This window comes from Lissotriton vulgaris, chromosome 6 (genome assembly GCF_964263255.1).
Source record: "Lissotriton vulgaris chromosome 6, aLisVul1.2, whole genome shotgun sequence".
Classification (NCBI taxonomy): domain Eukaryota; kingdom Metazoa; phylum Chordata; class Amphibia; order Caudata; family Salamandridae; genus Lissotriton; species Lissotriton vulgaris.
The window spans coordinates 1,558,548,895-1,558,561,618 of record NC_141694.1 but is presented as its reverse complement, the minus strand read 5'-3'; the positions used below and the strand labels follow the sequence as shown (position 1 = coordinate 1,558,561,618).

Below are 12,724 nucleotides of genomic sequence, written 5' to 3'. Positions count from 1 at the left end.
GGCTCTAGGCATTCCATACCGAGGAAAGTATTCCTTCAGTAGGATTTTCGCAGTAGACAAAGCAGTATTGTCTTTGAGGGGATAGGCCTCGATCCATCGGGAGAATGCGCAAACCACAACCAGAACGTATTTCAGGTTATTGCATCGCTCCATATGGATGAAGTCCAATTGAATCACCTCAAAGGGATACGAAGGAGGAGCAAAACTGCCAGGGGGAGTTGGGGTTCCTTTGCCAGGATTGTACATTATACACACCATACAATTCTTCACCAGACGTTCAGCACACTTTGTAATGCCATCATTCTTCCACACATCAGCCAGCAACTTGCAAATGCCTTTCGCGCTAATATGTGCCAACCCATGTGCCATTGTCACAACGGCCAGCACATACGCATCCGGTAACATCCATCTTTTCTGATCTGACAGATCAATCCAACAACCATTCGCATCCAACTTTCCCGTACTTTCTTTCCACTTCGTCTTTTCAGTCTCAGTGGCCTCATTCTGAATTGCTTTCACGCTCTCTATGGTATCTTCACACATACTTGATTCTGTAGGCCACCTAACCGAACTCGTCACATACATTCGAGTGCTAAGGTTCCGGGCAGTCTCCTTAGCAATCTCATCTGCAAACGCGTTACCACGACCAACATCATCCGTCACTTTACGATGCGCACTACACTTAACAATCGCAACTTGTGCAGGCAAAGTCAATGCATCCAAAAGATCGTTCACAAGCTGGCCATGCTGTATTTTCGTGCCATGCGACGTCAAGAAACCACGCTCTCGCCACAATCGTCCAAAACTATGCGCTACACCGAAAGCGTACTGGCTATCGGTGTACACATTCACACGTTTCCCTTTTGCTAACACACATGCTCTAGTGAGAGCAATCAGCTCTGCAGCTTGGGCAGAATTCTGATTCAATCTTGCAGTCTCAACAACAGTATTCAATGTTACAACAGCATAAGCAGTAGTCACATCGCCATTTGGCAACTTAAAACATGACCCATCCACATACAGAGTGCCATCCGGGTCTTCCAATGGGGTGTTTTTAAGGTCCACTCGACCTTTTGTTTCCTCTTCTGTCCGCAAGTAACAGTCATGTTCCGCTACTTCATCTGACTCTGCACTAATTGGTAACAAAGTTGCCGGATTTAGGACATTACAACGTTTTATCTGAATATGGCTTGCCAAGAGCGTCAATTCGTACCCAGACAACCTCGCACTCGTCAAGTGCTGAGTTTTCGTTCGATTCAAAAGAGTATCGACTGCATGCGGAACCATCACCGTAAGCATATTATCCATGACCAATCCTGCTGATTGTCGGATGGAGACCGCAGCTGCCGCAGTTGCTCTCAAACAACTCGGCAATGCTCTAGCTACTGGGTCTAAGGTCGAGGAAAAATATGCACATGGACGTTGCTTACCACCAAAAGGTTGCGTTAAGACACTCAAAGCACAACCTTCCCTCTCGTGAACATATAACGTGAACGGCTTGCTGTAATCAGGAGTACCTAACACAGGAGCCGAACACAATGAATCACGTAATTCAGAAAAACTTTTCTGACATTCTTCCGTCCATGGTAAAGGAGTTGAAACATCCTTGCACGTAAGAGCCACTAATGGTTTCGCTAGCAATGAAAAATTTGGAATCCATTGCCTGCAGTACGACGTGATTCCTAGAAAGGCACGCACATCTCTTTGGGTTTGTGGCACAGCCATTCGCGCAATCGCTGCAATTCTCTCAGGGGTCAGTCTCCTTCCCTCCTTTGACAATAAGTGACCTAGATAGGTTACTTCTTGACAACAATATTGGAGTTTAGAAGGTGACACCTTGTGATTCAATTCACAGAGATGTTGCAGCAACGACACTGTAGCAATTTTGCAAATGTCCTGAGTATCAGCAGCCACCAATAAGTCATCGACGTATTGGATTAAAGCCGCACCAACCGGCAACCTAAACGCATCCAGTTGACCCTTCAAAGCTTGACTGTAAATCGATGGACTTTCACAGTAGCCCTGAGGAGCGCGTTTAAACCGGAAGCTACGCCCACCAAGAGAGAAACCGAAAAGGTCCCTGCTCTCTTCGGCAATCGGGATGCTGAAAAATGCATTTTTCAAATCAATCACCGAAAACCACGAAGCAGTAGCTGGAATCAGAGTCAGTAGCGCCGTGATGTCAGGCACAACAGGGAATTGAGGAACCACAATTTTATTTACCTCCCGTAAATCGATAACAAAACGATAAACAGGCGGTTTTGTAGGATCAGTACGTTTAAGAATGGGCAGTACAGGGCTATTGCACACGTTTCCCCGAGTCTCTTCAATGACATCTTTCTCGATCAGATCATAAATGATCGCTAACAAAGCTCGTTCACCATCAAGGGAGATACGATATTGGGGAATACGCGGCAAGCGCACATTCGATTTCAACTGAACAACATAAGGGGAGATATCAAGTAGGCCCACGTCATTTGGACCCGTCGCCCACAAAGACGCAGGAAGAGAATTCAATTCCGGTGGAAGCTTATCGAGGGACAAATACATGGGAGAGACTACCCTCTCTCCTAACGTAAGCTTTACCCCCGCAGGAGAACAATACAAAGTTGCATACAAACGTTTAAGCAAATCCAGACCCAAAAGATTTTCGCCACAACCAGTAGTCAAAATCAACGGAGCTTGGAGCTCACGAGGCCCAATTTGAAGGGGCAAAGGGCGCGAAACTGGATTGCTAACGGGGGCGCCAGAGAATCCAACGGAAACATTTGTTAAGCCAGACAAAGGTGCGCCAGGGAGTTTCGAATGCATGATAGAACTTTTCGCTGCACCAGTGTCCAACAAAAAAGGCTCAACGACGCCCGATGTAGCAACTGCGACGTAAGGCCCTCTCTGATCAACCGGAACTGATACCACTCCCTCCCCTTGTCTTTGGCTGTCCTAGTAATTACTGTCGTCAGTTCCCTGATCGACGTAATAATCGTCTACATTGTACTGCGCAGATCGTCCTTGCGATGATCCACGTTGATCGAAACAGTTATTAGAATTTGATGAATTGTCAGAGCGATCATTCTGAGCACCACGACCTCTACCACGCGATGCGTGCTGTGAACCACCACGTCCTCCTTTGGATGAATTACCACTATTACGTTCGTTTAAAGCAGGACAATTGAATTTAATATGTCCTTCTTGTCTACAATAAGCACATTGATTGTATCCTAACGAGGATCTTTGGAAAGAGGAATCATTACGCGGCTGCGATCGATTCGATTGCGACTGTGATCTATTCTGCTGAGGCGCATTCTGATTAGAACGCGGCGGATACGCTTGTTGTAACAACACTTTAGTTTTTAGTTCTTTCGTCTTTTTATCAGCACGGTCATTTTCCTCTTTCTCTCTATTCTCGTAATATTGTGCCGTAGCCAATATCTGAGCTGAGGTAGAAACGGCCCATGCACTCTCTGAATTCCTTAATTTATTGCTCAAATCGGGCAGCAAGTTCGACACAAATTTATCCACAAACAACCTTTGTCCACCCTCAGTACCCATATCTTGTCCACTATGATCAATGAATGCTTCCTCGAACCTCGTAAAGAAGTCGGAAACACTCACATCTTTCTTTTGCTTACAAGCTGACAACTTGTCCCAATTCACCCTCATAGCTGGCATAAGAGTCTTCATTAACGTTATTATCCGCTGAGGAAGAGCAGTAATCAATTGATCGGGTTTAGTAGCAGCCACTTGTCCAGCATCTGCCGCTGTAATGGCAGCCCAATCACCACCTAATTCATTTGCGTGATCTTGGTGACGAATCTTAGCCCATACTGGTTGCGGTACGACGTTGCCAAACAACATGTCGATATCGGCAAGATTCATTACCGTAGCATCTACGAGCTGCGATAATTCCTTATAATACCCAGTAGGATTTTTGCGAGGATCGGGCAAAGATTGCTTCACCTGAAGCACTTCCGATCGTTTCCATGGGAGGTGTATCCACACTCTCTCAAAATGCGCCAATACCGGGGGTTGAGCATTAGGATCAGCTGGTATCCAAACCGGCGGAACTTCACGCATAGGATATTGGCCAGATTCGTCTGGTTGTTTTTCAATATCCTCCAGAAATAGTGCATGAGGAATTGGAGCGGGACGAAGAGATAACAACCGCTCAATAGCACGTCGAACATTAGTATCTACTATCAGTCCAGTTGCGAACTGAAGCCGAAGTTCAGACAGGGCGGTCAGCACCTCGTCAGGCGCATCGGCCGCTATCTGATCATGTAGGAACTTACACATTTCGTCAAACACATATCTCTGAGTTGGTATGTTGAATTGATTAAACGTTTCGAGGACAACACGGGGTGGATTTCTAAGAGGGTTTACCATCCAACCCATCGCCATATTATATAGTGCAACACGTTCTCTGTTACCAGGAAGCTGACTACGTCTCTGAGGACCATCAGAACCAACAGACCCAAAAACAGGTCCGAGCGACTGAAAGAAATTTGTCGCAAGGGGAGAATTACGATTACGAGTAGAGGGAGAAGAGTAAGACACAGGACTAACAAGAGAAGGAGTAGAGACAGTAGCAACAACAGGGGTTAACAACACAGGAGCAGTAGCGGGAGCAGGAGTATTTGGAAGCGGAGGAGCAGTAGGAATAGAAACAGACAAAGGAGCAGGAACAGTCGGAAGAGCGGGTGCAGGTTGAGGAACAGGCGGAGGAACAATAGGTGGAAGAACAGGTACGGCAGGGACCACAGGAGCTGCGGTACCCTGTACGTACGGAGGTGGCGACTTCATAAGATAGGACATTAAAGGATCCTCAACTGCCTCTTCCTTCTTATCCGACTCCGTAGGTAAAGCAGGATAACATTTATCTATGGTCATACGCTGTAACCTCTCAAACACTTCCTTATCCTTATCCTCCTTATCACGCTGGAACTGCTCAGCTTTCTTCACTATGGTAGCAACATTATCTCGCTGACTACATTTATTCTGTCTGATTTCTTTCTGTCGGGCTTCTTTGCGCCACAACCGAAAGGCATCAAACATGGCCGGCCTTGATTTACGTTCGAACAATTTTATTTCCAAATTATCTAAGATCGACGCTTCGAAGCTACCGTGAGGTGGCCAACGAAGATCGCCGTCTTTCTTTGTATATTTAATCCAATAATCGTTAAAAGCAATCGGGCCTAGCCCATGTTTGCTATATAAGTCATAAGTAGGAGTTCCAACCGGAGGTATCGGACATGAGTCCTCCAGCAGGGAATCCGCACCACAAGGTCTAAAACAACTAAACAAAGTACTGCGACCAGGCATCTTGCACACTAGCCGAGTTTCACAAACTTCAAGGGTTACGGGATTTACCAAGTCCCAGCAAAGAACAAAACCCTCGGTTTTTGGCGGCTGCAGTCGTCAAACAATACAACAACAAAGTACGCTAGCAAAGTGTCACCGACAAAAACACTCACACAGCGTTTACAACAAAGACACTCGCTAAAGTGTCAACAACCAAGAACTCTGGGAGCGACCCACAAATACTTAACTCAAAGATCGATGGCGTCCTCAGGAAGGCCCGTCAATCGTCTCGCTATACCAAGGTCTACGCCAGGCGCCAAAACAGGTCTACAGTCAGGGCAGCAGTCCGTCGCAGCCGTCAGGAGGCGGGAATCTTCGCGGGAAAAGTCTTCGGGCCACTTATTTCGACAACAGGATCGATGAAGCGGGGTGCACCTTCCCTCGGAGATTTCACACGAAGTTCCTCACGATCGTCGGGCTTGGACCGGTACCACTGATGCAGCCCCACGTTGGGCGCCAACTGAAGGACTGGGTTCTTTTGGACCCAGCGGTGCCAGGGCACAACACCTGAAACCTTCGTGGGTAACCTGCTCCGGCGTACAAGTCACAGAGACACGGGACACTTCCTTCGGCGTCAAAGATTCAAGGTTTATTTGCTGCAGGGAACACAGAAGTCACAGGAAGTACATCAAGTGTAGTTCGGGGAGACTGCTTCAAATTGGTTCTGTGGATCGCTCCTTTTATACAGTTTTTACCCATAGGATAACATTGAACACAAAAGTTTACAACTCGGTTCCCACATTTAGCTCCCAGAGGGGTCGCTTTGGTCACTTTGAAACACACAAGGTCCGGAACATAAGTGCGGAAACATTTGGCGGTTCCCAACTGTAAAAACCCATCTTCCCACCATTAGCAAATTCCAATCAGCAGTAAAGTAGATCGAAATAGGAACGAAGACAGGTGCAGAGGAAGACGGAGACAGTGGGGAGATCGGAAAGGGTGTAAAAGGGGAGGTATCGGGAAACACGAGATACAGGCATCAAAGGGACGTGCCTAATGAGATGCACGGCTGAGACAATAAGTCCGTGCGGCAAGATGAGCCTCGAGCGGCGCCATCTGCCTTACAGCAGCAACCCCCTTGTCATAAAGACACTTACAAAGAACATGTGTCTTCCGCAAATATCTTGGGAGTCCCAGGGTCGCGGAGCAGACAGCGTCCGTTCGCTGGCTACTTGAGGGCAAGAGACAAAATGGATGCCGTATCTAAGATGGAACCCGTGGGTACTGATGAAAAACCCACATAACAAACGAACGGTTTAAGTTAGCACAGCGAAACTGCGCACACTTACTAAACTCGTCATTTGCGGTTCATAGATACCAGACTCGACCATATTCGTGCGAGTCGAAAACACCACTTACAATTGTCACGGAACCTCAAGACTAACATTTCCACTTCTCAAGTTTCGTATTTCACTATATCAATTCATTACTAATCCTTTATGGGTTCCAGAGTAGCATGCTACTGGCCGAAAAAAGCACTTCAACACCTCATTAAGGGTAAAAAGCACTATATAGGGGTGGAGGGTAAAAAACACTATGGGGCAGATTTATCTCGGACTTGCGCCGCCGTTGCGTCACGCAACGGCGGCGTAAACGTGGCGCATCCCTGCGGCCCATTTACAACGTGACGCATCTAGGCAGATGCGTCACGTTGTAAAGCCCTGCGCCACAAGTGGGCGTTCCGGCGCAGGGTGGGCGTTCCGGGGCAGGTGCGCCTCGCAAAAGTGGCTGAGTGAAATCTACAAGATTTCACTCAGTCACTTTTAGGCCAATGCTGCGTCAAAAACCTGCGCCTGCTTGAAGCAGGCGTAAGGCTTGACGCAGCATTGGACAGATCGGGCACCCCCGAGCCTTGCTGGAGCTGCGTCGCGCTTGCGACGCAACTCCAGCAATGCGCCACCTTTACGGCACAGATGCGTCACGCATCTGTGCCGTTTTTGCCCCATGGTGCGCCGCATTGTAAATGCGGCGCACCATGGGTGGCGGAGCTGCGGCGCACAATAACTGGCGCATCCCTGGGGATGCGCCAGTTATTGTAAATCTGCCCCTATATAGGGGTGGAGGTAGCCGCAGAACGGGCGAGACACTTGTGCAGGTATTTCGGTTTAAGAGTTCTATTTTCTGAGCCGGTGTGTTATCTACTCGTCTTCTCGCATGCACCTCCCTCCCCCCCCCCCCCTTCCCCCCTTCCTTTCAGAAGTGTTCTGCTGCAAAGTGAGCACTTAGGTAAAATCTGTGGTATTTTTAAGGGCGAGAACAAAACATCCATACATAACCGACGCAGCACTGCCAGTCCACCGTGAAGGTATTAAAGGCCTGCTGGGTGAATGCCACATGCTGGAGCCCAACCAAATCCTGGCCCAATCAAGAGAGCCCCTGATCTTTAAAAGGCACCGGTGCAAAGTGGATTATGGGAGCTCCGCTCTCAATTCCCCACTGCATAGTGATGTCGCTTTTCTAATCAGGCTGTACTGAAAAATAAACATAGCATCTCGCTGCGTATTTTTGTATTTGGAAAATCAAATGTTCAGAATGTAATTAAAAATCCAAAGGAGATGATGGCGCGCGGCTAATGAGCTGCTTCCGACTGCCCTCATTAGCTTTAACTGCGCCAGGTGCGCGCTCTGATTTACACAATCTGTTCCTTAAAATAATCGTAAGGAGCTAAACTAAATAAACACAACGCACAGTAGAACATGTAAAATGCGAATTGAGGGGGAAGTACAGGCGGGCCTTGGTGTGTGCAACTTTATGCATGTACCTATGTTTGTGTGTCTTTGAATGTGTGTCTGTTTAGCTCATGGCTCTTCTGACACTCCTCGGAACTTGGGCCTGATTTACTAAATAGTTATCCAGACTTACAACCAATTTCACCAAGTTAAAAATGTTAACCCTGCCTTTGCAAAAGGTATACAATATTTACACAAGTGTAAGAACTAGCATAAGACCTACGTGCATGTGTGTTACTTACCCCCGTTAGGGTTTCTCCCAATGTATGCTAGCAGGAGGTCCAGGCGTGTGTCAGGAAAGTGGACAGGGAAACCCATGTAAATAGAGTAAAAATCCCTTCAGATTGTTACTGAACATAGGTTACATATATTTCCCGCACACACCTGCACACTAATGTTGCATCTGTATGTGCGGAAGGGAGTGCGGGAGGAGCACAAGTGACCCAGTTTTAACTGGAGGGGTGGAGGAAGAAAGATCCTGAAAGAATTCTAAGAGGGAGGGAGAAGCGTACGTTACACAATGGGTAAACTATGCAAACATAGGGTCTCGTTTTGTTCATTTTAAGTAAAGCCCGTACATGTAGGCCTGTTACTTTCATTTGGGCAGAGAAACTTAGTGGCATATGTACAAGCCCCTATCGCCACTGGAACGTCACTTTTTGTGACCTTCCCGTGGTGATAGGGGGCTTGCCTTATGTACAAGGCCGCGCTAAGCCACTGAACGCGGCTTAAGGCTGCCTTGTACATAAGGCACCCTTTCACGATAGGTTTAGCGTGAAAGAGGCATGTAGTGGGTGTTGCAGTGGGCGTTCCATCGCAACTCCCATTGTATTTGATGCTGCCCCCTATGTACAAGGGTGGCGTACATAGAAGGCAGCGCCAAAATTAAGACCAGGAAAATACTGGTCTTCAATTGGCGAAACCAGAAGAAATGCATTATTTCTCTTCATTTTTGCTTTTTCCATGTGTGCTGCCCTGTGCAGCACACATGGAAAAAGCAAAATGCCATGGTTTGTTTATGTACAGGAAGGTGTCCCTTCCTGCACATAAACAAACCTTTTTAAAAATGCCATTTTGTCCATTCATAGACATTGTAAGTGCAGTGCTGCGTGAAGCAGCACACATGAAAGTTACAAAATGGCATTTTAGGATTGTTTATGTGCAGGAAGGGACACCTTCCTACACATAACCAGTCCTCCCCTGCACGCAGACACCCTTGCACTCTGGTGCAAGGGTGCCTGCGTTGGTGCTAAGTTGTTAAACTTGGCGCCATTGCAGGGGGAAACACAAGGCTGCACCACATTCTTGTAAATATGGTGCAGCCTTGCGTTTCCGAAGTGGTGGAGCGTGTCGTTAAGCCCAGGAGGCTAACGACACGCTCTGCCACTTCATTGTGCATAGCCCCCTTAGTACATAACACATAAATTAGGAAAAGATGATAGCGTTACTTACAACATCGTAAATTGTGACTTCCTTAGTAAATTTGGGGCTAGGTTCCGATTTACTAAATAGGGCAACAATTTACTACTATTGCATGTTAATTTAAGGATGGGCACCCATTTCGCCTGGGTACTTATTAAACGTCTACTTCCAATCTAGCCTAATGTACAATTTATAATAAGTTATCAACAGATATAGGCACAATGCAATTACGTCATAATTTACATTTAGAACTACTTTAGTTAATACTTAATTTGTAAATAAGTAAGTAAGTGCCAGGGCTCTCATCAGGAGACCACTGCAGTTAACACCAAACATTTACCTCTGCAATGCTGCCAATGATAGTAAACAACACAACTCCTAACCATCACACTCCTGTAAGTGTGACAATCTGGACTTTTCCAGGCCCCCAGAGCCATAAAAATGGCTTGGGTGCCAGGTAATAGTACATTTTAATGCGTATTGAATTACTAATTGTCTGTGATGGCAATCTCTAAATCAGACAGACAGCGCCTCCATGTGGCAGACTGTCACAAGGGTCGGTGTTGACAGTTAAGTGCCGGTGCTGAACACCGGCAACCACAGGCTCAAATTAAGCACTGAGTCTTTAGTACATTGTGCATCGGTTTTAAAACTGCTATAGACAGGCAATACGATTCCTGATATGTTCAAATGCGTTTTCCGAACTAGGAATATATCTTACACTTCCAGCCCAGAACTCCCCCGCTTCTTCGTCTTCCTTCACCAGCTTCGAATACACGTAAACCAGGTCCCCTCGCTTGATGTTGATGAATCTGCAGTCTGGGGCGTTGTAATCGTCTTCAGCGGTGCCCAGAGAAATGGAGTCTGCAAACAGAAAGGGAGGGCTTTAGAGGGATGTCTTGAAACACCCCAGGATGGGGCAGTGCAGAATGGGCCATCTGGAGGGCCCTCCGCTTCTGCCACTCAGGACCAGCAGAGCTCGTGGCACCAGACTTACTTTCCCATCACCCATATGATGTGCTGAGCAAGTTACATATTAGGAAAATAACATAACTGGAAGGGATCTAAACATATTCATCTTGAAATATATAAAGACAACTATAACAAGCAGAACACTACTTTTTAATTTTAATGTAAAATAAAAAATAAGCATTTAATATGAAATTAAACAGTGTTGAGTTCCACTCATATTTAAATATTTGTAAATAAAATGAATTAGGTCTTCAGCATTCGAAAACAAGATGCCATGCTTATTACCTAAATGTATGTACATAAATTAAAGCTAAGCAATTAAGCAAACAAACACACCTCTTGCAGCACAAAGTTTCTTTTGACACACTGTTAGCATTGTAAATACTTACAAACGCACTCCTCGTCAGCACACAGCTTCCTCTGGGCCAGTTTAGGCATCACGATTCCCGCCGCCGCTTGGTACACAAGTCCCAGGCATACGAAGATCGCCAGAGGGCAAATAATGCGTGACATTTTTCGTTTTTAAATATATATTTTTCGCTCTTCTGCAAGACTCTACCTACCAAATCCCTTGCAGCTCCGGTAGCCGCTTTCTTTTATGTAGGGCCTGCACATCTGGACAAACAGCCTGGACCAATGGGGAGAGAGTGGCCACATTCCAGCTGTGGGGCACCGGGAGCCTCTCGGGCTTTACTGCATCCGGCACGTGACGCACCGCCAGTCGCTGCCCAGCTCACGGAGAAAAACACCAGAAGAAATACACACATCGCGCTTCACTTCGTGCGTTGTTTATTCTCCAACAACAGCATGATGAAAACACAACTCCAGCTTTTATTAAAATCTGCCTTTTAATGGTAGGGGCGCCGAGATTCTTGTTTTTTATTTATTCATTCATTCATTTATTTACTTGAGTAATACTAGACCCAAACTGCAGAAAACGAAAATGATTAGCATTCAACATGTCACACATATCCGATCCTCTAGCTAGACAGCCATAGTGCTCCTAAGCGAAACCTTATGCTTAATGATGTACAGGATACGGAGGGCAAGAAGCTGTCTCCAAGGTCACCCAGCATCCCCACCAGGGTAGGGCTTTAAATTCTACCTTTATGTTCGGTCTCACAACTGACTCACTGTATACAGAGCCGGCCTTTGCCAAGACAGCCCCCTGAGCGTGAGTGGAAAGAAATGTGGCGCCCTTGCTGATGGTAGTGAATTAAATGAGGCAGAAGGGGGTCCCTTTTGTGTTCAGTTGGTCAGTACCTGGATTAACAGGGGCTGGTCCCTGGCATTGGCAAACTGCTCAGCGCAGTGCAGCTGATCAGTTTGCGAAGGCTGTTTAAGGACAATTTTGTTACAGGGGGCCGATATTGTGACCCACGGTAACAAAAATGGCCCACCAGGGGCCCAAAACCGGCCCCGCCCTAGCAGCCTACCGGGGAAACACCCATGACCAGCCCGGCCCTGGGCCTTCCCCAGTAGAGGTCAGAGGGTGAAGGGGGCGAAGGGTTGTTAAAATCATCACCCGCTCTATGAGAATGAAGGACTAAAACCACTTTAAACTGGCAAATCAGATAGAAACAAACAGGCGAGGACAATAACCCCTGCACGCGCCCATACCGTGGGAGATATCCTCCCCAAACCCATCACCCTGGTATCCCAATAAAATTAGCCAACAGGGAATTGTAGTTGTGGTTGTTGTTGGCCGCAGTTTTTATTGGGATTATACACAAACGGGTTATCCAATCACCGTTAGCATGAACCATGGTCACATTGTGTCATTTGCGAACTGCCATATCTGGGTCATAAATCATACATGGGTCATAAATCATACATGTCATTATCATACTGTGCAGATCATATTGTGGGTCATAAATCATACATGTCATCATCATATTGCGCAGATCATAATGTTGTACATTCATTTCGTAAATGGCACGCCTAAAAAACAGTTCTTTTGTTAGTCCTTGGTAGTCCTCTTTGTCGTGTTACTTCTGGGACCACCGTTCGGTTGGTCACCCACGCCCTCTGTGTGTAGGGAGGGGTAGCTTCTCCAAGGAGTTAGGCCCCCAGCTCACTACCTTTTTGCGCCCTGCCGTCCGGCCGGGTCTGGGCCGCGAGCGCCGTCTCCGTTTGCTACTCCCCTCCTTGGCCCGGCCACCTCACCCTGCCGTGCGGCATCCCAAAATGAGTGGCCTACTTCCTACACACCGCCCTGTCGGTGTGTCTCCTTAGCCAACCAT

General features: G+C 46.9%; 1 protein-coding gene across 1 annotated transcript in view; it reads right to left on the bottom strand.

Moving 5' to 3' along the window:
* Nucleotides 1-11,053, bottom strand: part of OTOR (otoraplin) — an 84,024-nt gene extending 72,971 nt beyond the window's left edge. Inside the window, exons 1-2 of the mRNA XM_086925439.1 lie at nucleotides 10,871-11,053; nucleotides 10,231-10,373 (exon numbers count right to left, since the gene is read on the bottom strand). Coding sequence (XP_086781565.1) covers nucleotides 10,231-10,373; nucleotides 10,871-10,994 — 267 coding nt within the window. The 5' untranslated portion in view covers nucleotides 10,995-11,053. The remainder of the gene's footprint in view (nucleotides 1-10,230; nucleotides 10,374-10,870) is intronic.
* Between the last annotated feature and the right edge of the window lie 1,671 nt (nucleotides 11,054-12,724).